A 27,915-nucleotide genomic window follows, 5' to 3' on the forward strand; every position below is an offset into this window, starting at 1 on the left:
CGCAAACGGAGCCGCATTAGTGGCGAATTAAAGGACCCATAAACACGAAATCAGCGCATGCGAAGCGCCTTTCGAGGAGCCAAGTCCGCATAAAAATTGTTAACGGAAGCGAAAATTAATTAAGCCACAGGCCAAGGGCAAAGCACGCACTGCCACGCGATGGTGGGAAAATTTGGGAGGGGGGGCGATGGAAAAGCTAGTTGCCGAAAAGTGGGCGGGGCAAGTCGGTCATCCGAGGAGGATGCTGCTCTGAAAATATTGAACGCCTGAACCGAAGACCGTAACGCGCTTTTAGACGTGCTCAAATATTTGCCAAACGTGTCAAAAGCGACGGAACACTCTGCTCTTCAATCTGAAGGATGGGTTGGGGATTCCCCCCAGAACGACCCCACGAAAATGCCAAAAACCCCAATTGATTGAAGGTTGCGCAGGCAGTCGGCAGTCGGCAGCGTTGACCTGTGTGTAAGGACATAATTTCTGTTTTTGTTACGCTCTGCTGACATCCTTGGCGGGGGCGGAGCTGGAAATCAAAGCCAAACCCGAAAAAATTGATTGACAACTGACGGGGACAAGTCGGCGTGGATAAAGTACATATCGATTGATCTGTCCGTCTATAAATAACCCATATCGTAATCAAAATGTCACAGTGGGGGTAAACGTCACATAAATAGGTACGCATTTAATATGTCGATTTGGTTAATTCCTTAAATATACATTGATTTTTAAAGGAACCAATTTATATATAACCTTATTATATCCAATTGCTGGAATATGAAGAATAATTATAGTAATTCTTATAAAATAAGTTCTAATTATAGGAACCAATTTATATATATGGTACCACATTCACTCACATCCTCTCAGGTCGGAATATAGTAATTAAGAATTATTAAAAGAAACCCTAACATACAAATTTTCATTTAAAGGAACTAATTTACATTTAACAATAGGTATGTTTTTGTTTAATGGAATTATAGAGAATAGTTATTAAATTAGTTATCATCAGTATAAATATAAATTCAGCTTATTTTGACAGCATTTTTATTTGATATATAAATGTGTAAATCTATATGTAATAATATTTGTTATAATATTTTAATATACGCATGGGTGTAAGTATATATAAAATGTCCCATATATTTTATAAATAATCGTAATCCAAGCTTCACAGTGAGAAAAACCGTCGCAATTATAGGAATGCAATTAAAGTTTGGTTAGGCATAATCTTCAAAATATAATTTTCCTTTTATAGAAACAAATATGTTAGCAATTTGTTACCATATATTCCTGTTGAACAACAACATAAATAGATGCATATATAAATATATATATTTCAATCAATATCATAACTATAGTTTGCTAAATGTGTAAATAACATGCCATTTATCATGTTCCAGTTTGTATATCCTTTCTTTCTAGTAGTTTACTGATCTGCTGACACTTCGATTTTAGAGACATGTACCCAATTAAACAACAGTCTTTCCTACGTGCTGCTAAAGTGCAAACCGAGCTGGCAAAGAGAAAACATTAAGTGTGAAACAGATTACAAGCTCGGGAAGATGGGATGGGGTTGCCTGGGCTCCAGCTGGGGAATCTGGCAAGAAGTTTTTGGGGACAGGCCGCCCGGCAAGGAAAAGGAATCGGGCCTAGACAAGTTAATTTATGGCAGTCAGTGAACCATCCCAGATACTACAGGCAACGTCTGCTGATGCCACAACTCAAAGTGCCCCCTTCTCGGGGCTTTCCACCATGCAATCCCTGCAATCGGATTTACTACTCCTCCGGAACTCTCCCCGTTTTTCCACCAATTCTACCCTCTATTTTTTTTTTGTTTTTCTCCGCTGCGGCTGTTTGTGCGAAAACTTTTGCTAATTTGCGGTAATGTTAATGCTGAACTTTGCACAAAATTAGTCAAGTTCTTGGCGCGGCTCGACTTGGCGCTGCGGATTAAGCGCCATGTTACGCCAAAAGTGTTAAGTTGGAAATAAATGTTGACACTTGCGGTAAAGCGGAGCTCTTATGCCGCAACATAAACAAAAGGCGCCTGGCCAGGAAAATCACTTTAAAACACATGGCGTCGAGGGGGGCAGCCAGGCAGCATGAAATTAACTGGCCTCCGCGTACTCGTCCTCGTCCTCGTCCTTGTCCTCGTCCTGCCAGGATGCACTTCGTCCTGTGATCCTGCAACACCTCCTCCTGTTCCCCCTCCACATCCTGGGACTCAGGTGCGTGTGTACCGCTGACTTTGCCGGACTGCAGTTAATTAAGTCGCCGCCAACTTGGGCCGACGCCACCTTTATGGCAGCTGAGGTATGCCAGCAGCTCACTGAAGTATTCTGCTGGGGCCAAATTAATTTATAAGTTCGGTCCGCCCGACACACTGGCAGAAAACAGGGAAAGGGGTGTGAATTTATGCACTGATACTAAGTCTGGAATGGTTAAAATAAATACCTGCAAATTGAACTTTAAATTTAATATTAAACATTTAAATGCGGTATGTATCAGACGAAAAAATATTGAGTAGTGTAAATAAATATCAGCTATTCAATATACACTTTATAATAAATATTTAAATACAGTACAAAAACATATATGTACACTAGTCATTACAAACCATATTCAAAATCATGATCTAATTTTAAAACATTTAGGTTCTTGTAGAATATCTTATTACATATATTCCTTAAATTAACTATATTTTTTTAAAAATAAGAACCGCAATAATAAAAATCAAGGCGAAAATGTTTGAATTGATTAAAAGATTAATTTCCATACTACTTTTTTTTTAGTGTACATTTATGTTTAATTACCGGATTGTTGCCGAAATCTTAAAATCTTTGAGATGCAATGAATAAGCTACGAATATATATATTTTTTATTTTGAGTCACTTCATTAGAGAACTAAAAAGTCTTTAAGAACTGTGAGGCAAATCGAAATGATTAAAAGCATTCCCACCTAATATATTAAATAGTTTTCTGTGACAATTCTTTTCATACTTCATTTAATTGTAATTGTAATTTCAGCTTTTTGTTTTTAATACAAAGTCAACTTTTAATTCATATGACATATTAAAAGATGGCTAAACTCAATACTACTTTTCTAATATCAAAGCTTCTGTGGATCACGACCATAATTATTATCCAATTAATTAATTGAACCTGACTTGAAATCGAATTAGTCTAAATTTCTTAGAGTGCTGGATAACTGGCCGGGCCAATTGTTTACGGTTCCAGCCGAGCCGACACCGGCAAACTTTGAGCCCTCCAAAACTTTGCGCTCCAAATTCATAAAGTGTCATACGTTACGGGAAGGCCGAGACCGAGAGCCCCTTCGCCTGTAGTATAGGCCAAGTTTTAATCAAGTTGGGGGCTTAGCGAAATAATTTATGTAAAAAATTGTGGTGCAACTAAAGTTCGGTCGGCTGACGTTGACGACGATACAATTATTATTGGTTTGTAGGCAGAACAGAGCAATTTGCAGGCTGTGGGCTGAGTGGGCTGTGTGGGCTGTGTTCTGTGGGCTTGTAATAAATCAAGCCAAGTGAATAAATCATATCTGGGAGCACGCAGCGGCGGGAATGTGGAGTGTCACAGTTGACACATGCGAAAGTGAGCGGCAAACGGCGACGGCGACGACGACATGAAATAATGACATGAAAATTGACAATTTTATTCCTACTTAACTTGCTGAATGAGCAAATGAATATATCAGCCGGAATGAGTGCGAGTGTGAGTGCGAGTGTGATTGCGGGTATGGGATGGGTACATATGCATGTACATATTTTATGCACAGTTTGACAAGCGAGCGAGCTGGAAACGAGACCTGAATGGGCGTCTGAGCGATTGACTGAATGACTGACTGAATGGCTGGGTGAATGACTGACTGAATGGGTGACTGAGTGACACACACAGTGACTAACCGGGTGACATTCCCGCCAGCTGTCAAAGTGTGAATATCACACTCAAGCGCCCGCTGAGTGGGGTGTTTTGGGTGCGCTTTTCTTTGATTTCCATCGGCGGAAATGCAGTTGGCCAGAGTCGCCCACAGGAAGCCCGCCCACTTTGGATAATTTACGAGGACGATGCGGGGGCTCCTATGGCTGCAAGTCATGTTTTATGGCCTAATCGAAGCCACCGATAAGAACCATAAATCAATATTTTATTTACTATGGATTTAAGCTACACTCAAAGTAAAATGTAACTAACTGAAGCTGAGCAAACAAATTTATAATAGCTTATACGATTATTAAGTTCAAAAATGAGTTATAAAATAGGATTATAAAATGAGCTATATATTAGGATTATAGTCGTTTATATTAAATTTTATTAATCAAGAATCAAGTTTAAATTTATGTTTACTATTATAATATAATTTAGGTTCTAACAAACTAAAGGTTTTGACATTGCATGTTCATTTATAAGCAGGTTATCCTGCCAAAAATTCTTTAAAAATGTTATATTATGTCTTTTATTATTTATTAAACTATAGAAAAACGATAAACCAAAATTTATAAAAAGTGTATATTACTATAAGTCAATATAAAGTCTATACGGCTTTTTAAAATATTACGTATTAAAAGACTTACATTTTGATCTTTTTAAGTTCCTTAAACTTAAGCTTGCTTGTAAAGTATAGCTTTTCAAATATTATAATTTATTTTCAGAGTGTTGTGACCTCTCTTGGCTGCACCTCGGTCATGAAATCCCCTCCATAACTGATGGTTTTTGTTGAATGCTACTGATTAAATTAAATAATCGCTGGGACAAAACGATTGTCACAGTCTCGAATGGTCTCCAAAGTCTCCACAGATCGGCGGACCAAAAAGTAGCGTGGGAAGAGGCGGCCAGAAGTTCAGAATCGGTGCAGGAGATCACATCGCCGGAATGAATCGCGGTCACCTGGTACTTTTAGTGGTTTGTGCCGCTGGCATTTCCCTGGCAATGGGCTTTCCACAGAAAGAATTGATCAGGCCGGATAGTGACGAGTCGGATGTGAGTGGCATTGGTTTCGTGACCCTGGATGGAACCGCCAGCGATGAGAGTGACGAAAGTGACCAGGGCAATGAGTCCGATGATTTGATATTCCTGAGTCGCAAGAAGCCGACTCCTGCCAATAATTCCCTCGATCTGAGCGCCTTTGTGGCCCTGATTCCCCTGCAAGAAGTTCAGTCCATAGCTGCGCAGTATTATCACCACGATGCGGAGTTCCAAAGAGCCTATGCCTTCCTGGCCAGCAGCGATTTTGCGGACATAAAGCGCAAGATCCTTCAGCTGCCGGAAGTCTTGGAGTTTACCAATTATCTGGGTGCCCAGGGTTTGGATGTGATCAAGGTGATGCATGCGGTGGCGGGGGTGTTTAAACCCTCCATTCTGGGCTCGACTGACGTCAACGGTGCGTATACGTGATTTTTGTGCAACTCCAAAAAATTGGGATTATTTTGAAGCGTGATTTTTGAGCTTTACAAAATATTTAATTTATGTATCTTAAAAACTGTATAGTTTACGTGTTCATAAATAATTTTTTTAATTTTGTATTTTCCTTTAAATATTTAGTTTTTAGAGACCTCAATGTTTCTTATTACTATTTAAATTCAAATAATATAATATGCAATAATATATATACATTAAAAATTTTATCATGGTCCTATTGCATAATGTTATGTTAAATATTAGGGTAGACAAAACAAAACTTAAAGAACGAAAAGTAAAGTTTGGTTGTTGCTTAAAACTAATATCACATTGAGACAACGAAGTTGTCTCTCCAAGCAATTAACCTTCATATTAATTTTCTCCAACGAATAACAGACTATATCCTCAATGGGAAATCTGACCTAAGTCTTCAGAAATTTAAAAATTATAAAATCTCTCTCTAAATAAGAAAATACTATACTTTTTAGAAGCATCCAAAGCCGCAACCACCGAGGATGGCAGCTCCTCCGACGGGGAGAAGCAGAGTGGCCTGCACGGAATGGTGGAGAGGGTCCTGGAGATCCTGCCGCAGGACCAACTGTATGCCCTATTTTTCGACGAGTTCGAGAGCAACAAACAGTTCGCAGCATTTGTCGACAGCATTAGCAGTCCAAAGTTTGCCAAAATTCTGAGCGGTCTGCAGGTGAGTCGAGAAACCGGAAACCCCCATGTGGTAATTGTATTTCAGTTGGGGACACGCTTTGTTTGCTCGGTCCCCATCTCCTTCCCAAGTATACATATTCTTGGGGAAAATTGTTTAAAGGAATTCCATTTGAAACGGCCGTCCTCGATTGCCAGGCTCCATAATAATTTTCCAATGGGACGTGAGAAAAATTTCCGATTGCTTTATTGAGTTTTGGCCAGAAAAGAAGGTGCAGGTTAAAAGTGGGCTACTTTTATATGCGATTCCGTATACAAATCAACTTCCGTTGATGCCTCAGAATTTTCAAGTGCCACCGCCTTTCTTTTTATGCTTTTTCTGCCGCTTTTCCCACTGCTTTTTCCTTTCGCCTCGCTTCTAATTGGCAATTGAGCTGGGCTACGTGAGGCACATATTTATGAAATCAAATCGCCAGCCAGCAGGCAATTTATATTTATTTTCCCCGGTCCCGAGCCCATACATATATATATTTATCAGCCATTCGATGCAGAGTGTTTGTGATAATTGATTTCGCCGCACTGATTCCACGTTTCATCTTCTGCGTTTCAGAACTCATTGCCGCTGCGAAATTTCCTATTTGTCCTGCACAACAACAGCATTTACGTGGAGCGGATTGTGGAGTCTGTAAAATCATATTTATCCATCTCCAGCTTTTAATTTGCTTAAGTCTTGGGGATTTTTAAAAGCTCGCCGGCATGTTAAATGTGGCAGTTAAACGGGGCAGCAGTGAGGTGGAGTAAACAAACTTACTGATTTATCAATATAAAATGAATTACTTAAATTATTTGGGTCCGATTTCTCAATGTCGGGTTAAGGTTTTCGTTTGTTAACTAACAGGAAGTTAAAATTGACGAAAAATTAAAAATAGCCTAAGTTCCTTACAAAGGCTGCTTTCACTGATAACTTAACTTATTATTGGTAACTTCGGTCTGATAAAAATTTAACTTAATGATAAAAGTTAGCATGACATTGAGAAATTGGTACTAGTTAATTACTCAACTTCATTCAATTTCCAATTTAATTTCATAATATCACCCATAGCTTCAACAGCAACCTTTAAAAGTTTTTCCAAAAATGTGTCTTATCTATTAACCCAACTTATATATTTATAATTTGCTAACTTTCATATCTCTGAGTGTCCTGTTTAACCGCCACTTCTTGCCTACCACGAGCATATGAGAATGGGCCCCCCACTTAGTGTGTAATAAACGGAAATCCTTTAAAGACATTCGTTTGTCTTGGTGGCGGGAAATCGATGCGAACTGGAATTATTTAGCAGGAGGCGCCTCCGGGGAATTGACAACGCCAAAAGAAACTTGGGCATATTAATAACATTGCAGGCACCCCCGAAAAAGCTGAAAAAAGAGGGTTAAATGACGTCAAAAGTTTATCTGCGAAAAAAGTTGCCACGGCTGTTGGCTCTGATTTATGCCGCCGAATGCCAGGAGACGCCTTCAACGACGCAACGCAACAGTTGCAACTCTCTTAATGTCGGCGTTTATTTGAATAAACTCCAACTTTGATTTCACAGGCAGCGAGCACGGCAGAGGCAAAAAGTTGCAAACTTTTTCGGTTAACTGATTTCCACACAGACCCACACCTGCAGCCTCCTTGCTTTCGGATGGGAAAAAAAGGATAAGGGTGGGGAAAACAAAAAATTATTTCGTTCTCGCGCCCCCCAGGAGACTCATAATTTAGCGGGAGTATATCAATAAATTACGCATGCAGCAGCAGGTGGAGAATCCCAGCGGTTTGGGGGGTTGCTGCCGCAGATAAAAGTATTGAAAAAGTATCCAATTAACTGCGTAGCTATGATGCAACTTTGACCATTCCATTGCTGCTCCCTCGGTGGTGGCTGCTGCTACGCTCTCGACTTCATCTCATCTCATCTCGGGTCGTCCCAGGTTAAGTCACCCCCGACATAAGGTGAGCGTCAGCCATCAAGCGGCAGACGGCAGGCATCAGGCATTCGACATCAGGCTCCATTAATCAATTACAGCCCGACCAGGCAACAATCCAACCGCCCACAGCAGCCACCCAACCATAACCCATCCGGAGATCACACTTGCCAACTGTTACTAACGCCTGCACTGGAAGAAATTACTGATTTGTGAAGTCATTATCAAAATAAACAGGGAAAAATTATAACTATTAATTCTTAATGGTGACTTCTTCAATAATACTTTAGTAATCAATAGATTAGTGCAATACTAGGTATCTATAACCTGGAATATAACAGCTAGTTCACCCTCATTAAATGCAGGAGTTCAATAATGCATTGTGGATCTAAAGTCTATATATCGATTATTATGTCTACCTGTTACTCGAACTATTTAGCCATTTTTCTATTCATCTATCTATCTATCTATGTATCTATGTATCTATGTATCTATGTATCTATGTATCTATGTATCTATGTATCTATGTATCTATGTATCTATGTATCTATGTATCTATGTATCTATGTATCTATGTATCTATGTATCTATGTATCTATGTATCTATGTATCTATGTATCTATGTATCTATGTATCTATGTATCTATGTATCTATGTATCTATGTATCTATGTATCTATGTATCTATGTATCTATGTATCTATGTATCTATGTATCTATGTATCTATGTATCTATGTATCTATGTATCTATGTATCTATGTATCTATGTATCTATGTATCTATGTATCTATGTATCTATGTATCTATGTATCTATGTATCTATGTATCTATGTATCTATGTATCTATGTATCTATGTATCTATGTATCTATGTATCTATGTATCTATGTATCTATGTATCTATGTATCTATGTATCTATGTATCTATGTATCTATGTATCTATGTATCTATGTATCTATGTATCTATGTATCTATGTATCTATGTATCTATGTATCTATGTATCTATGTATCTATGTATCTATGTATCTATGTATCTATGTATCTATGTATCTATGTATCTATGTATCTATGTATCTATGTATCTATGTATCTATGTATCGTTGTATTAATGTTTTGATGTATTGAAGTTTTGATGTATAGATATATTGATGTTTGATGTATCGATGTATTGATGTATCTATATATTCATTTATCTATTTATTTATCTATTTATTTATCTATCTATCTATCTATCTATCTATCTATCTATCTATCTATCTATCTATCTATCTATCTATCTATCTATCTATCTTTCTATCTATCTATCTATCTATCTGCCTATCTATCTATCTATCTATATATCTATCTATCTATCTATCTGTCTATCTATCTATCTATCTATCTGTCTATCTATCTATCTATCTATCTATCTTTTTATCTATCTATAATCTATCTATCTATATTTCTAAATAAAAATGCAATAAATTAATACACCAAACATCAAAATAATAAGAAGACCATCGTATCTATTCTTAAACAAGGTTTTTATAACTTTCTTTAAGCTACAGAACTATGAACCTTCGCAATAACTTTAAAGTAAGTCAAAATCCGAGTTTAATGTCAAAATTGTGAGTCCAAAAAGCGGTTCCAACTATTACAAAATATTCGAGAAACCCCAACAAAATCCTTGCGTTATTTCTTTAAGTGCCTTGCAGGACGAAATCCAATCTCCTGCAACCAGAGCAGGGCAATCATCCGACCTGCCACCTGGGCGACACACTTCATTCGATTGTCGAGATTGTCGGAGGCTTAGATTGATGCCCGACGGCTTGCCGAAAACTCTGCGAAACAATTTCAAAATTTCAGTCTCTGAAGGGAAATCAAAATCAGAATCCAGTGGAAATGACTGTGCTAACGGGAGCCACATCCGTGGGATTTCCCACTACGGTGCCGGCGAGGCGGATCAGCTGGCGGCGATTGGCGGCTCTACTGCCACAGTCTATAGTGGTGCCATTTAACTCGGAAAGGGGAACGGAGATACCCAATTTTAAAGATCTAATTCTACTGCAGCGACGTCTTCAGGATGATTTCCTGGCCTGTGAGGCTCTGTGGACGATTTTCGTGGCCGCCGCCTGGAGTTATCGCTACAGGACGAGGCTGAGGCCTCTGCCCAGCCATTGGGGAACCATAGACCTCCTGTGTAACACCCTGGGCGAAGCACCCAGATTGGAGGCACTGCAGGAGCAGCTCATGCACTGCGATTACCAGGCCTGCTCCCCCAATGTGATTCGTTTGCTGACGGACGTATTGGTGGACCAGGCCGATCGCGTGTCCTTGAGCTCCCTGCGACCCTGTGAGTTTGGTGAGCTATATGCCCACCTGGGTATGCCCACTCCCAGCAGGCCACCAACCCAGATCTTTGAGGTGCGAATGGGCGGGGAAAACCAGACGGGGGAGGCCTACACCCGTTTAAGGCGGTACAACAGGGAGTCCGTACGCCTGGGTTTCTATGGCTGCAAGTTGGAGAAGCTCTACGCCCTGCTAAACGCTAATTCCCTGAATGATGGAAGGTTTCTAGAACTAACCAGCGATGTGAATGAAGCTCTGTCCAAAAGTAAACCCCAGGCTGGAGTGGGTGGCTCCCGGTGCGGCTCCATTCTGCGCTGCGTGGCCGTGGTGGAGTTTGTCTTTCAGGACAATGAAACCAGCCCGGATAAAAGGCATGTGATCATCAGGGATGCCGAATCCATGCAGGTATCCTACATCCTCCTATATGGCCAAAGTTGCCACGAACATGCGGCTGAGAAGCAAATGCAGCTGTTGAGGGAACCTGCCAGGAAACTGCTCAATTGGCTGGAGCAGCACCAGGATGAAGCCATTTCCTTGGGCGTCAGTCTGCTGATCGTTTCCTCGATGGCCCATTTTGGCTGCAGTTTCTTTCGCCTCTTTGCCCGAACCGGCTTTCACGTCTTCAAGCGAGGATTGCTGTGAAAATTGATAATCGTAAACTTTTATCCCACCAACTTCCATATCCTGTGACCTTGAACTGCTGCAGGGTTTTGTTACCGAACTCAGTTGGATTCGCCACTGAAGTTGGCCACAAAATCCAGTGGCAGGGCATCAAGTTATGTGCGAAATGAAATCGATTTGTGTCTTTAACTCTTCTCACAGATTTTATCTTCTATTGCGGAAGTTGAGGTCAAGGAGAGGGGGGTTGCAAAGTGGCGGACCTTGGCTTTACAGTGCCCACATAAATAACAACAATTTAGCATTCACAAGTGACGCAGTAAAAATTTATGCGCTCTCGCACATTTTCAATTTTCTGCAATTTTTCTAGCAATTGTGTGAAATTCCTTGCGGCCATTGGGCAGCAGCAGCTCCAGCAGACGATGCATGTGGCAAGGACACGGACGGATTTGTGTGTGTGCGTGTGAGTGGGTATGCACTTAGAGAAATTCTCAATATTGTTTTGAACTGAAACTAAAAAATGTAATTTATAGGTTTTTGTTTCAGACTCGATTTAATATTACTTAAAAGCTATTCTTGTTAATAGAAAAAGTAAGAACTAGATAGGAAATATATTAAAATTTTTATGTTTTGATAAATAATGCTTTAATCTTAAGATCCGTAGAGCATAAGATCTAAGTAAACAAAAAGTCGCAATATGCGTAAAACATTTTTATGGGATTACAAGAGCACAATATTATGAATTTAAAAGCAGCAGATTTTTTTGTTAAATACTACTTTGATATTTCTTTAAATGTGAAAAATATTAATACTTTTACTATTTTTCACAAGGAAATTTTAAAAGATAGGAGAAGTAAGCCCTACATTATATAGCCAAACTGGAAAAAAAATAAAAATAACAAAGGTTCTATATGTTACATTTAATTTGTATAATAAAAACATATTACCATCTAGAAAAATTTCAATAACTTATATTTCCTCTATTTTTTTTTAATTTGAAATTTCACTTATCTGTTTCTATATATTTACCCCTACCTAAATTCAAGGACAACCCCTTTGTTTTATTTTAAGTGCACGTTCTGTGAGCATTATGTGCCGCCGGACACTTTTAGGGCCGCACAATTTAGAGACTTGGCTGGGCTAGATTTTCCATTCCATTTTTTTGAGCACGCTTTTCTTTTTTTGTGTCATGGAAACCCGCCAGCAATGTGTGTTCGTGTGTACTTATACCCGAAGTATGTGTCGCTGGCTGGCTCCGCTTTTTACATATGCTCGTCTGCTCGTTGCTGCAAGAAGTTATGCCCGGAATGCCAAGCTGCCGTTCGATGTCCGGGCTTTTGCCGCCGCTGGTCAGATGGTCACATGGTATCATGGTATCATGGTCACATGGTGTCATGGTCCCCTGGTCTCTTGGTCTCCTCGTCTCATGGTCGGATGTTTAGATGGTCGGCGGGACATTGCTGGCATTTTGAGGCGTTGCTTGTGCGAGGCATTTTTGCCAGCCATATTTCATTGAATTTACATGCCCAACTCGGGGTTTTCGCTGCCTGTTTGTGCTGCAATTACCGTAAACTCTCCGCCGACGCTCTATCAGTGCTGATTTAGACCCCATTTTCCGCTCCTTGGGACCACTTTTTGGGCCCGGCTGACAGTTCCCAGCAACCATTAATAAAGGCACACATCAAAGTTGGCATTCGCCACATAAAATTCAATTTAGTGACAGCGACACCAAGTAAAAAGGCCATCCCCCGAGTGAAAAGCCAAGTCGAGATGCACATTAGCATGAGTGCACAGGGAGAAAATACAGCATCTTGTTATTCAATTTGGGATTAAAGAATATTTACAATTTATTTAAATATTTTTAGTACCAATAATCATACATATTTGGGCTATAAAAGTAACATAGATCGAAGTAAACAAAAATATAAGTACTTGATTTTTAATTTAAGCGATGGGAGTTCTCAATTGTCCAAAGATGAAATCTAAAATTTACTTGGTTTTATATTTTACTCCTAATTTTGAGAATTTTAAAATTATGCTAATATTAATCTCTGGATTTTTCTAAATTCCTACTGTAATTTACATTTTTTAGAAAGCATTTTAGACCCTTTTTTTCAAATATATTTTGGAACATTTGTGAGCTTATTTTTGTTAAGTGCACCAAAGGGCAGGGGGAGTTAAACAGGTTGGAGTGGATAACAGATGAAGGGAAATAGAAAGTTTACCCACTTAGGTCCTGCACTCGAAACTGGAATCAAAATAAATGTCAACGCTGCTGTCACACAAAGCCAAACCGATTTCTACCCCGCTTTCTCCATTTCTCCGAGCTTTGCAGTAAGAAAGAGCGTACCATGCCATACCATCCCCCGATTTCCTTAGTTCACTGCTTGGGGTCGAAGTTTTTGACTTCCTTAATGACAAAGTGCGGTGACGTTGGCTTCCCTGCATCCACAGGATGAAGATGAGAAAGATGAGGATGATGATGATGATGATGTTGATGTCGATCTCCATGCGGCAAGGACGTTGATGATGCAATTTCCCTGGCAGGAGTGGCCCAGCCCATTGTTCGTTTTGTTAATCTAGCAAAATTGATAAGGTGTGAAATTCTTGATTTTATTTTCTGCCTCGTGCGCACCAAAATGTTTTTCTTTCTTCGAACCACCTTTTTTGCCTTTCTTCTCGCTTTTGATTTTCCTCCCCCCACCCGGTTATTGTTGGGGTTTTTCCTGTTTTTATTTTTTGGGGGCGGCCTTTGATGTTCTTTGATGAGGTGTTTGTTTAGTTTTTCCTCTCTCTCGATTTATTTTTTTTTTTATGTTTCGGCGCTGTAAACGCAATTTGGATACGATTCGGGCGGCAAAAGCCCAACCTGTCTATCAGCGCTTTTTTCCATTTACATTTTAAACGAAATTTAATCCAGTTTGTGGCAGCGCAACAACACCTTCTGTCATTCGCTTTGAAATTTAAATAAGCAAGGAAATTGACTTTGCAGCGACAGCGGAGTCATAAGAACATGCCACATAACTGGCAGTCAGTCGGACAGAGTTACATTCGGTTTTCCATGCGTTTTCCGATCGTTTTCCCTGGGCACCGGCTTAATTATTGGCCCGTCAATTGCACAAAGAGAACCAGCAATGGAAACCGAAACAGAAGCAGAAATTGTTCAAACGCTGGCCGGGCATAAATTGATTTGTACCGACACGGGAAAAAAGTGTGGCCACCGATAGTGCGGGGCATAATGGGTGTTCGAATGGGTGGCGGGATACCACCGCCGGCGAAATCCAGTTAAAGTGCAACATGCCACTCACTTGAAGTTCCCCCAACGTTTGGCAAAATTCTCCATTGAATTCGATTCAATTCACTGCGATTCGCTTCGATTCAATAGATTCAAGTGGGTGTAGCATCCACTACTGCACTGGGGGATTGTTTAATTATTGGAAATACTCGCACGGAACTCAAAGGATTCCCATCCTCCCGAGTGTGGTGGTGTTCACCTTGGTAATCAGTGCATTAGCTGCATCCGCCATTATGGCCAAATGCAAACTTCAAGTACTTCGCCCTCAATCAGGTGTCCATGTCCATTGCTTAGTGACCACAACATGAAGAGCCTGATGGCCGAGGGCAATCAAGATTGCACTGTGATAAAACACTCAAAACTATTTTATTCTAAGGAGATATATTCCTTAAAAATAATATAATAAATAATATAAAATTCATTACAAAAATTGGTTTTTATGCCAATCGTAAATCATAAACTTAACATTTAGGCGGAATTTTTGTATACCTTTAAGGGTAAAACATTTAAATATTAATAGCATGTGATTTAATTCAAAGTGAAAAGCGTTACTAAAAAGCTTAACCATTAATATTGCTTATTTTAAAAGGAAAACTGAAAATTAAACATGGTAGTCATATATTTTTAAAGACTTCATTTTATATTAATACCTTAATTGGTTGCTTTTAATCAGAAAATATTTTTGAACTATTTCAAGTACTTTTCTCTTTATTTTACTAAAACTAAAACTAAAAATTTAACTGAAATTTACATATGACAGTGATATATTTTATAAGACTACATTTTATTTTGATACCGTTGTTAGTCAATTTTAATCAAATAATATTCTTAAACTATTTCAAGTATTTTATTCTTTATTTCTTAAGGCAAAAGTGAACATTTAACAGAAAATTATATATGAAAGTGATTTATTTTTAAGACTATTTATTTTATTTTGATACACTAATTACTTCATTTTAATTATATAATATTTTTGGACTATATCAAGTACATTAATCATCTTAATATATTTTTCCCGTGTCGGATTGGCTCCGAGATTGGCTGAATCTCAGGTTGATGGCATATGGCGGAATGGGGCGCCGAGATCAAAGTGCCCCTTTGACTCGCTCAAGTGGCCACGCAGATAATGCCGGGCACAAAGGGTCGTGGTCGTATGACGGTCTGGACGACCTAATCGCCTCAGCAGCAGCAGCAGCATGTGGAGCGTGGAGCAGCAGGCACGGCTGCCACAGCTGCAGATTGCGCATACGCAGTGTGGTCGCGCCGCTTAGGTTTATTTGTCACGCAGCTACGGCCCTCCAAATTGATTTAAAATCCTCCTGATGGCAGCATAATTCGATGTCGGTCTGCGGGGCTGGCATTTTGGCAAATTTCATTTGCTCTGCAAACCCAGTTAGTTGGCAAAGTCGCGTCGCAAAGTTTCCCAGCTATCCTGTTGCATTGCATGTGCGTTAATGCTGGCAGTTAACTTGATTTTGTCGCATTTACCCACACATTAAAGAGGCGGCGGCAAATGAGGCAGCCGCCGAGCTTGCAACTCGCAAGACAAACAATGCCGCGCGAGACAAATAACTGATGGGCGGCGTCCGTGGCAGGTTCAAAAGTCTGCGCCACGAAGTATGCAATGCACAGAGCTCATCAGCGCGGCATTTGCGGCACACTCAGAAAAAATGCTTAGTCTGTAGTCATTTAGAAAAAAATGTAAGTCTAAGAAAAGAAAATAATAAACAAGAAAAGAATTGATAAGGTATTTTAAAGTATGTTCTGTTATTTCAATTAAATAAATATGTATTATTAGTAATATACCAAAAATATTACCAGTTCTTATAAATTAGAACCAATATTTTTTAGTAATATTTGATAAAAATAAAAAATGCCAAACACAAATTAGTTAAACATTTTATATATTTGAATTTAAGGAACCATTTTAAATATAGTATAATCCAAAATACGTAGATATACCTACCTACGTGTTGTATGTACCCAAAATTGTCTAAACTTTTTAAATATTTTTCTTAATATTGCTCAAATTCCAAAGTTTTTTTTCCAAGTGATAACAAAGGACCTCAAGGGGGCAGCGAGGGGTGCTAAGTGAGTGAGTGATGCATTCCGTAGACGATGCAAGTTGAAGGAAAAATGGTAAATTACGTTGACAACAGGCAAAGTGGGAGGGGAAATCCCTGTTGCGACGCTGTTTGGTTCTTGGCCCCCTATTTGCATGAAAGTATTCTAGATGCGTGCTGTTTATTTATGATTGCATTCAGCGCCCTGTACCCTTTTGGCCATTTTCCGCATATAACCCCCATATAACTCAACCCCTTGAAAATGGCATCATGTGCAAGCGCTGTCTGCACTTGAAACCGATTAAATATAAATTAATATTAAACATTTGCATATTGATTGCGCTATTTAGCGGGGAAACAGAGCATTATCAAGGCTAAAGAGTGAATGACATTTTAAAGATGCATTACTTTTTATTTCTTAAATAGTTTATACTATTGTTTTCACTGGTAACCTATATTTTAGATCAAAATTCTTAAGTTTGTAATTCTGTTTTGATTGTAAATTTTTTTTTGATCATCTAAACTACCTACAGTGTTTATTTATTTATCAACTTTCTAGTCATAAATTGGATATAAAGGACTCTTTTTCACTGTACGCCTAGCTTAATTTTTAAAAAGTGTGGTTCTATAAAAAACCATTTTATTTTAATACTTGTGGCCTGTTAAACATCAAAAAATACTAGTGATACATTGAAGCCACTTTAGAGAACCTTTAATTTATATTTTTCGCAATGTGCCGAGCAACATGTTTCGGCAATTGAAAACTTTAACGACCACCGAGGCTGTCATCGAGCATGTCAAAACAAACATTATAATCCATAAATTCCGACCGACCCCGACCCTAACCCCCATCCCAAACCCATCCACCTACTTTCGACTAACAGAACTCATGTGCTCACCGCTCCATGGGGGTGGCATATTTTTAATGCGTTTATGCTAATCGAGCGGATTTCGATGCGGCTTGCCTTGTTAAATGTGCCAAGGCTGGACGTGTCGGGAGAATAGGCATTTGGATTTCGGATGGTATGGGTTCGGTTCGGGACCCGGCTGTCAACACACACATCCTGCTGATTGCCATGTGCGTTGTCTTCCCCAACGAATTTGCATAAATTGCGTTCAAGTCAAACTTGGATGGGTGCTCAAAAGTGATGAGTAAGGAGCCGCAAAAAGCGGCTCGTCATTCGGGAGAACCCTCGTCCTTGGCAATTACGTAGGGCCTCAGGTAATTACATGGGGCAGGCAGCCTCGAGTGTCCTTCACACTCACCCAAAAACGGCCAAAATTATGCAGCGACATTGAAATTGAATGACTCTGCTGAATTTGACATCAAGTTTAAATTACTTTGGCAATACACAGACGTATACACACCCACTTACCAAAGTTACAGGGGGGTATAATCAAGTGCCCATGTCAATGGTCAAACAAAATTTTCGTAATCAACGTGGCTTTTCCCCTTTTTTGGGCCACCAAATTTGGTTTCTTTTGTTGCACCCGCTGCCCCTGTGCCGAATTAGGCACGAAAATTCTCAATTGAATTGGCCCTGATAATGACAACCTCATGCATTATGCCTGCCCCGGGGCCCGGGGAATATGGACATGTAGACATATGGACCAAGGACCAAGGATCCAGGACCATACACCCAGGACCTCATCCACATTTTGAACGACAGCGACAGCCGCTGAGCCACTGAGGCATTCAGAAACTTGACAATTTCGTTCACCGTCCTTCGTCCTCCTGCCACAAATATGCGATTGCCTTGTTCTGGTGCAAATGAATGGACCCCCGAAACTCCGGGTTCGGGGCAGGTCCTCCACCAAAGGCCCGTACCCTGAAAACCCAAGCCCAGAGCCAACGAAACGCGCCAGTTTGTGCAGTTCTCTATTTTCTTTTTTTTTTAAAGGGGGTTACCCCTTTGGGTGGTCGAGGTGTGCGGGGGTGGCGGTCTGCTGATGGCGCTATGTGGTGCAAATTTTCACAAAAATGTACCAAACATTTCGCTGTACATGGAGCATGCTGCTCCCCATCCTGATCCTCACCCCCTTTCGCCGTCCGCTGCTGTGGCATGTGTGCAGGCGTTGCTGCTGACGGCTGGATGGCCTAGAAGCCCCCCTTTTTCCACGCCCTTTCACCGTTTTACTCTCACCACACCCCCCTCTGCACCAAATGCAAGTCAGAAGGCTTTCGCTTATACAGTGAAATATATTTAAGAGTAATTTAATATTAATAAATTTTTGTAAAAAAAAAAGTTAACCTGTTTTTATGTTTGTTAAGAAAAAATCTTCATTAAAGTTTACCACATTTTAAGGAGGTTTTATAATATGATCAACATAAATCCTAAAATTCAACAAACGAAAAGGGGATTTAGAAAATACTTTCATTCAAATAATTATTTTATTTATAAATGTATTAAATTAATAATATTAACCTACATATATAATAAATACATAATTATTACTTACGAAATTTATATTATTTTATTTAATAGCTACTCTGTTAATCATTGCAATTTGCAATCAAGATTAAAGCATTTAAAATAAAATTTAATATAAAAATAATAAATTATAATTTAATTGAATATAATAATTTAATATATTTTTAAATATCGCCCAGGAAAATACTAAATTTTAAGAATAGATAAGGTTTTTAAAAATAGTACTTATAGAGATTTGAATTGAAGTTTAAAAATTTCAAAAAATGTATTTTAAAATTGCAAAACGTAAAGCATTTTAAAAAGACAGTATAAAAATAAGTTTTAATTTATAATAAAAGAACAAATTAATTTCTTTCCGTGTACTTACCCCCCTCACCCCCCGGCACTCGTGAGCGGCTGACTTATGCATTCATCCATCCAGTCAGCCGCCAGGATGCCCCGCCCGGCGAGCGAAAAGCGAAGGAGTGGGCGAGTGTGTGTGTGGTTCACTTTTAATAAATTCATAAATATTTATGTATGCAAAATTCGGGCCAAAATGCTGCCAGCAAGCGACTGCGAATGCGGCCGGTCCACCTAGCAATCTATTCAATTTGCCGGGAGGAGCAGAAGGAGTATGGCAGAGCATGGCCACATGGCCACATGGCAGGGAAAAGATCGAACAGGACTATATCCTGCCAGGCTGCACAGCATCGAGAGACACAAAATGGCGATAGATTGATGCGGCATGTCACAAAAACCGCAACAGCAACTGCAGGTGCAAGGGGATGGGTCGCAAAAGGTGGTACACGGTGACATGTCCTAGCCTGAGACACGAGCAATTTCCATATTTTGTGACTGGGCGAGTAAATCATGAGCCGGGTTTTTGGGATCCCATGCAGACTTTTGGCCCCCAAACTGTAGCGTCGAACTATGCAAAATGGCAAAATGCCTCTTGCCAAAGATTACGAGAATGTAAACGGGGTTGAGCACAGCTGAGTTGCTGAGTTTCAAACCCACACCCCACCCCCCCATCACCGCTCCATAGTTGCGAATCAATTTTTGGGCCAAAGAGTGTTCAGCAACATGTTAATAATATCTTGAGCCACCCTAACCAGTTTTCAGGAAAGTTCAGGGGTGAGAAGCCCCAGAAAAAATGGATTACTCCTCGGCTCATCCACACTGATGTGACATCATGAGGATGCTAAATGGGAACGAGGCGTATAAATCACAGCAGGCGGCACTCACAGAGCACTCCTATTTTAATCTCGTTTTTGAATACTCGTTAACTTGCCTTTTGTTATTTTTCTTTATTTTCTTTTTTTTTTTTTTCACGCGTATTTGCATGCAAATGCGGCGGAAGCCTGGCAACCCTGGCAGTGGCGTTGGCCCGCCGCCTACACACTGTTGAAATGATTTAAAATCAATTTATTTTTTTTCTATTATCCCTATGTAAATCATTTCACGACCGACAGGCAGACAGACAGACAGACGGCCTGAGAGTGAAGAAAGTTTCCCTGCAAATAAATCAACTTGATGCGTGGCCATGGGAAAAGAAGCACAGCGAAAGCTAGAAAAAAGTCGAGTGAATGAATTTGGAATTATTTACAAATTCGCAAACAAATTTGCACATGACAAGCGATTGCGATAAGTGGGGATGGATTATGGTCGGGGAAAGCAGCTTTAATAGCGACTTGATTTCGAGAATCACAAATGGGAATATTAAATTAAAAGGAGACTTAGGGAGAATTTTAATGGTGGTTGCGCAGAGCATTACTTACTTCAACAATGTGTTTATTCTCGGATTTTAGGTATTATTCACAAGTAAAATAGGAGCATCAATAAAGCATAAATAAGAATCATAAACATTATTATGCATGGATATTATTTTATTCTTCACATTAACAATCTCATATATTCTAAAGAATACAGTTGTCAGTGTGACCAAATGCGTATATATTAAAGTTTACCAATACAAGTCTTCATTTTCATATATTCTGAAGTATACCGTTGTCAGTGCTAGAGTGACCAAATACTTAATATTTAAGTTTACCAATATAGGTCTTAATTCTCATATATTATAAAGTAAGCCGTTGTCATTGCCAGAGTTGTCAGTGCTTGAGTGACCAAATACTTAATTTTTAAGTTTACCAATACAAGTCTTCATGTCTTATGTATTACAAAGTATACCGTTGTCATTGCCAGAGTGACCATATACTTCTTATTTAAGTTTACCAATGCAAGTCCTTATTAAGCCTGCTGCCACATAAACAGCTTAATAAGTACTTCGCAATTCATATAACTTCGAATCAGTGCCACAAAATATGATAATGGTTGACATTATGCCATTACTGCATCCAGCATAACAGACATGACATCCAGCTAATGACATTTAAATGAGCACTAAGTTTAAACAGACCGAGCGAAACTCATTAATATTTATGCGCAGAAATTATTCCATTCGGGTCAATGTGTGACAAATGGGCAATCAAATATTTATTTGCCACAGACAAAATGCAAAAAATCACAAATGCAGAACAAATTTTTAATATGTATAACTGCATTTAATGGCCACTGAATATTTATAGAAAAAATTACGCACAAATACAATAATAGCGAAAATGAAAATTAAAGGCGTAAAACAACTAATACGCGAGCGAAAAAATGTTCAACTCAATATGAATAACAAATCGTGATGAAATTTACATTGAAATGGCCGCAAAATGCAAACAAATAGAAAACAGCCTGCGAAAATATCAAATTGCATAAATAACTAATTAAATTTAAATTTGCAATTTAATGAGCGCAATTTACGAACGTGCGAAGACTACAAAATGCTTTTTAGGGTGGTATCAAATTTTTGGGAAGTCTGGGTTGTACGCCTCTCGCATAACGCTCATTATGCATAACGGTGAAAGCGGGTACAAACAATCCCTATATGAAGCCCTGTGATCTGTTTGACATTTTTTTTTGTATTTGCACCACTCTCCGGGAAACTTTCCTTTCAAATAAGTTTTTCTTTGGCATAAAGTTGGGCGTAATTAAAAATTTTCGCATTTTATTCAAGATCAGGCTAATTAAAAAGTTTTGACCAAACCAAAGGGGATTGAGAGCAAGGTATTTAAAACTTATAAGAAGCTTGGCAGGGCGCTCGAAACCAAGGATATGCCAGTCCTGGGTGACAACAGAATAAACAAATAAAATGAAATAGAAATGGAAAATGATTGTAGGGTACCTTTGGAGGAAGAGGTGGGGAGGTTGGATGGACGCAGGGTAAATATCACAGCCAGTGCAATTTTCATGAACAAATAAGAAGCTCAGGAAACAGGACGAGAAGGGGAGCATCTCGGCTGAAGACAAGAATTAAATAAAAATAGCTCTGAGCCATATGCCGGCAAACTACTTGCCGACTCTCGAGAGTTGCTAACCCCCAACTAGCTAAGCTCGTCTTTCAGGGGTTGACGACGACCTCGACGACACTGCATCATTTCCAATTGAAATAAATCAAAATAGACAAACAAGCAAATAAATAAACAAACAAAGCCAGTCAGGCGAACAAAGAGCACTACAGTGAGGCCTGGACAGGGAGGGAAACTCATTTAAGAGACAGTAAACAAAGTGTATTTAACTGGAGTGCACTGTGAGTGTATAATCGATTCCAATGCAATATTCTATCAATCTGTTTCTCGAAAAAGAGACCAGTAATTTAATGAAATGAAGCAATGTATAATACCAAATAAAGCTCAGTGGTTTTAAACTAAATAAATTTGTGTGATTATAAAAAAACAGATTTTAATTTGCTAAAGTGGAATCTTAATCTATTATCCTTGTATTTTCTGTATGTAGTATAAGCAAAAACCAATATAATCTGGAATATGACGTTACGCATCTTAACATTCGAATGTCTTTGGTATAGCTATTTTTGAAAATAATTTAGAGGAAGCACTCCCAATAGTTTTTATCCAAAATACATTTTCAAAACAATTAAATCAGAAAGGAATTTAATAAAGTTTCTGTACTGACAGTTTATTCCATGTAATATAGGATCTATATAATTGCAATAAACATTTTAGGTTCTAAATGATGAGCAGCATTAGTCTGCACAATTAAATTTTTTATAAGATATGATTCTGTTCGTCCCTTCCCAAAACCATAAAGCTATACCAGACCCATCCGCACTTGTGGGTCCGAAAAGACCAAAAAGTTGAGCACTTTTATGGCTAGCAGCATTATGATAATGAAAGGCAACAAAGAAGCGGCGCCATTGACACTTAAAATTTAATGTGCGGCATTATGTTAAGCACCTGGCTGTGAATGCAACCCTTTTGGACGCAACCCACACCCAAAGAACATGGATACTGCACCGATCCGCAGCACATAAGCATATTAATAACGCCTTTATTCCGCAACAAAGGCAGCTGGGAGCTGGGTCAAAGTTGGGATGATGGGATGATGGGGCGGACGTGTGGCTCCGTGGCGGTTTAATTTAATTAAACAACATCAATCCGCTGTATGCGGACGACCACCTTTGGCCCCTCTAATAATGTGAGTGAGTAAACGATACACTTGGAAAAAAAATAGCCATATATGTAATCTATAATATGAAATCTTACTTTTACCCCCAAGGTAATTTTTGTGCTCAGACTTTAACAGCTTCAACAGCTAAAATAGCATTAATTTTAAAATTCATAAAATATTTCAATACTAAATTTAAAATTAAAATAACATTTAAGAAGTTTGGCATAAAATATGTTATGTTATAATGTTTACATTTGTAATTCAAGTTATTTTAAAAATAATTTTTAGAATTTTCATTACACAAGATAAAGAAGGATGCCTGCAATAATGCCCAGTGTTATAACGCCCATTTTCTTTAATGTAGTATTTCTAAGTAAATATCAAACATTTTAAAATTAATAGCCATTTGGTCGTTATTGCATGCACTCGATAAAACCACTTGGCTTTTTTGTGTGTTTAAGCTGATCACCCAATCGATTACAACATGTTTATCGATAAAATCTAGTGTTGAAAAAGGTAATATTTTCAAGTGATCTCAAGCCACTAACAACTTGTGTGTTACCCCAAATATTGTAGTATTAAATGCTTAGATTTAGAGGGACTCTTTTTACGTTCAGTGCATGATACCCACTCCGCCCTCATCATCCAGCGCGCTTAATACGAGGGATTTACAACTTTTCCGTAATAATTTTCAATTAAAAAACGCACTTCAACCCCAGGCAACGTAGCAACAACGAGTTTTGTTACTCATTTTTCGGGTACTGTGACGTGGCACTTGACAAACAAGATTTGCATGTCACACACATACGCACGCTTGAGCATGGTGTTCCTGTCATATTAACGGTGCTCTGCACACACACACGTGCCTAAAAGGATTTGAGTCCTTCAGCGCACTTCGCACGAATGCCTTCTGTCATCGGTACGTTCCCCACCAAAATTTCCCCTTACCCATCGCTCGTTGGCTGCAAATATTTGATTAGCTAGACAAAAGTTGGCAACTTTTTCCCACTCTTTAGGAGCAGTTACTACTTTTTTTTTTTGGCCCCCATCATGACAGATCCTCCCTGTCAGAGTTGCCACTCTTTGGCAGACATTTGATGGAGAGACTACCGCTCGGATCCCAAAATGTTTACTCAGATATCTGAGACACTCGGTGCGAGTTGCTGGCAAATTATTTTCACAAAGTTGGACTCCTAAGCTGAGTTTGAGAGTTGGCAGTTGGGCGAACTAATGTGTAGTAGGCCGTGGTTCACGAAGATCTCGAGTTGCAGTTGCGAAATCATTTCGAAAGTTTTCTTAAGCCAACTTTTCAAGCGTTAAAGCCGCAATAAGTCCCTGGACCCTCACTCTGTACGCATTTGAGGTAGAAAATCCAATCCCCCCATCCTCGAGCTTAGTGCGCTTCCAGCTGAGATTGTATGAATATTATGAGAGCAGAAAAAATGCTACAAGGTAAGCAAGATGCAGTGAATGATGAATCAAATAAAAAACCTAGAAGTTAAAATAATAGTATATTTGAATATTAACTATAATATGTAGAAAGAAACAACCTTGCAATATTTTATTACATATATAATAATTATAAACATATGATATTAAATAATTTAAAAATTTATTAACAGTCATTTAAAAAACTCTAGATATTAAAAAAATCTTAAGCTTGACTATGGGTTTAAGGAAGAAAATATCTTTCAATGTTTCCTTATTTAAGCAATTTATGTTCTCAGAAATGCACTCATTTTTTTATGCATATTTTTTTTAGAAAGTTGGTTTTAAGGAGGCCTCACTGTACTTCAAGCTAGGCTTCACACCACGCCGCCTTTGCCACAGCAGCCGCAGTACTTTTAATTTTCGTAAATTTTTTTAGCTCGTTTTCCCATAAAGTGCTACAAAGTTGCTGCTGACGTTGACGCCACAGCAAATGCGTGTAACTTTTTAATCAAATTATGTGCAAATTTTCTTTGGCAGTAATTTTTAGTAAAATTTTGCACAAAATTACTGGCGAGACAGTAACAGGAACAGCCGCAGCTTCAGCTTCAGCTGCTGCAAGTTTGCGAGTCTTTTTAATGCTCGTCTCTGGCTGTATTTCATTTTGCATGCGGCCAGTCAGCTTATGCCATATGCCCCAGCAGCACATAGTCCCATCCACCCCCCCCCCCCCCCCCCCCCCCCCCATTCACCATCGAAAAATCCCGCCCCGATCTGCCAGCAGAGCCCGCATTATTTTTAATTGAATTTTAAAGTTTTTCGCCAAGCCAAAGACGAAATATTTTTGTTTTTCCGCCAAAGTTTTCTTCTCGTTGGGGCTCTGGCAATTTAATTAGAAAATCATTTTGACTGCCGCTGTCTTTGCCACTTTGCCAGAAATTTATTAAGTAAATTTTGCCAAGCACAAATCACATTGGGTTGGCTGCAGATTTAGTTTGGGTGTTGCCACATTAGTAGCCAAGTTTATTTCATTTCGTGGCGCCCAACGTGGGGCGTTGGTTGGGGCAGTGGGCATCCGGTGGTTGCAAGTGCGGATGCGAATGGGTTTGCATTTGGTAGCACGTATTGTCTGTCCTTCTGGTCGTTTCTTTTTTGTAATTTGTTGCAGACACATTAATCAAAAAACTGCTACTCGCCACAAGGTCCTCCTGGCCCTAGTCAGTCACACATGCCAAATGGCATTGGTCAACTGCCGCTGGCCAGGCTTTGTCAGCCCCTCCATTGTGGCCCAGCCCACTCCCACTCCCTCTTCAGGGTTATTAAGTGGTGGAGGTAATTGAAATGTCAGCGGAAGTGTTGCTGGCCGCACACACAGCCTGCGGTTCCAGGGGATTCGGATGAGATGAGTCCAGTGTCCAGGCGGCGATGGGAGACGGTCTCTGAAAAAGTCATTCCACATGCCGGAGTGTTTCCATGGGACCACCGGATATAGGAGACCGTAACGAGCATTAACGAGCCCTGTAGTGGTTAATTATGTCGGAATTGGGGCCTCTGCGGTGGGGCCATTGCAAGTTGACCCAGCCGGTCCCAAGAATCGATTATGGCTAAACGAATTTTTGGGAAGGGGATGCCGTTTTTTGTTTTTCAAGGAAATAAGTCTAGTATTTCAACAAATACCTAAAAAAAAAAACGAGGAAAGTACTTAGGAGATTCTTGATTTTGATAAGAAATTTTGGAAGCCACTTTGTAGTGCTTTTGTGTACTTAAGTTGGGTCATATAACTTCCAAAGAAATATCTATGTGACCTATCAGCTTGAAGAAACTGTTAAAGCCGCTTAAACTTACAATTAATCTTTAAAATATTTTAAATTAAGTATAATGGGCTCTTATATATAAATTAAAGTAATATTATAATAACGTCTTATAAAATATATTATAAGGATTGCGTTTGTATAATTCTTATAATAACATTTATAAGTTTCTTTAACAAATAAGCATTTCTTTAAAACCCTAAATCTAACACAAAACGTTTTACACTCTAAGAATGTTATTATAAAGGTTAGTTAGAGATTGTTGATTGATTTTTTATTATTTTTGATTAAATAGTAAATTATTTTCAAGAAACTTTAAACAGTTCCTCCCTTTCTACTTCTAAACTTTCATAAGAAATCACATCAGCAATTTACAACTGGCAACCTTTTCCGCCCAATTTCAATTTGATAATTTCCGTGGCAGTTGGCTTACTTGACTAACGATGTGCGAATTATCAAATCGCACATATACACTATGCTCCATTTGCCGCATCCCTATATATATATATATCTATATACTTATATTCGATGTAGGTGTGGGCGTTGCGGAACTTTTTCGGAAGGACAGGCGACAGGTTTTTGCGCCGTTTTCAGCTTACCTTCGAATTTCCTCGAACTTTTTGGCTGCCAGAACTTTTTCATTACATTTTGACTTGTACAATTCTCTATCTGCTGTTGTTTTTCCCGAATTTTTTTTTTATTTTTTTTTATTTGGGGCTGCAATTGCTGGACCTGCTTCCGTGTTGTTTATGAGCTAATTACATAAGCTCGTTATTAGGCGAATTACTTGTTTCTTCATTTGCAGCGGCAACAGGAACAGCAGCCGCCAAAGCAACAGCAACGGCAAATAAGAAAACTTTTTTAATTATAACCTCATTTAGATTTGACGTTGCCGTCGCTTTCGTTTCCTTTCGGCCAAGTTGGCCTCACTGTGCCACTTTCACATCTTGTCGGCAATCTAATCAGCCAGCGTGTTTAATTTGATCTGATTTGGCCAGGTTCGGTAACCGAAACCGGAGCAGTGAGGCCTGGCTAACGTGGATGCACCTTAATCGCTTCCTTTCTGGGATCATAGGATGGTATATTCCCACTATACCATACCTTACTTTCCTGCTCAGCGGAAATCGTTGTCAATGCATCCGCACATCCGTGTGCCGACTCCACTCGCCACTCAGCAGAATTTATATATTTTTTATTCCAATGAAGCGTAAAAATACGTTTTACCTCTCGCTCCTCAGAAATAAATATGCTGAATTTTGTTTATGCTGCATTTGCATTTGCATACATCTTTGTGAGTTCAATTCTCGGGCGGGGAATCTCAGACGGAAGGCAAATAAGGAGGCAAAATGCTTCTTTAGTTGTTGACTGCAATTTCCATGGCATGATTTCCACATTTTTCTTTTTTTTCACATTTTTT

The 27,915-nt window shown here is 39.1% G+C and overlaps 2 protein-coding genes across 2 annotated transcripts; both read left to right on the plus strand.

Annotated features, from left to right (window-relative positions):
• Nucleotides 1-4,831: 4,831 nt before the first annotated feature.
• Nucleotides 4,832-7,354, plus strand: LOC119551079. Its single transcript, XM_037860242.1, has 3 exons — nt 4,832-5,392; nt 5,898-6,112; nt 6,680-7,354. The coding sequence occupies exons 1-3, from the start codon at nt 4,885-4,887 to the stop codon at nt 6,785-6,787; spliced, it is 831 nt and encodes a 276-aa protein (XP_037716170.1). The 5' UTR covers nt 4,832-4,884; the 3' UTR covers nt 6,788-7,354.
• Nucleotides 7,355-9,613: 2,259 nt separating this feature from the next.
• Nucleotides 9,614-11,167, plus strand: LOC119550628 (protein mono-ADP-ribosyltransferase Parp16). Its single transcript, XM_037859457.1, has one exon. The coding sequence runs from the start codon at nt 9,911-9,913 to the stop codon at nt 10,997-10,999; it is 1,089 nt and encodes a 362-aa protein (XP_037715385.1). The 5' UTR covers nt 9,614-9,910; the 3' UTR covers nt 11,000-11,167.
• Nucleotides 11,168-27,915: the final 16,748 nt, after the last annotated feature.

This window comes from Drosophila subpulchrella, chromosome 2R (genome assembly GCF_014743375.2).
Source record: "Drosophila subpulchrella strain 33 F10 #4 breed RU33 chromosome 2R, RU_Dsub_v1.1 Primary Assembly, whole genome shotgun sequence".
In the NCBI taxonomy this organism is placed as follows: Eukaryota; Metazoa; Arthropoda; class Insecta; order Diptera; family Drosophilidae; genus Drosophila; species Drosophila subpulchrella.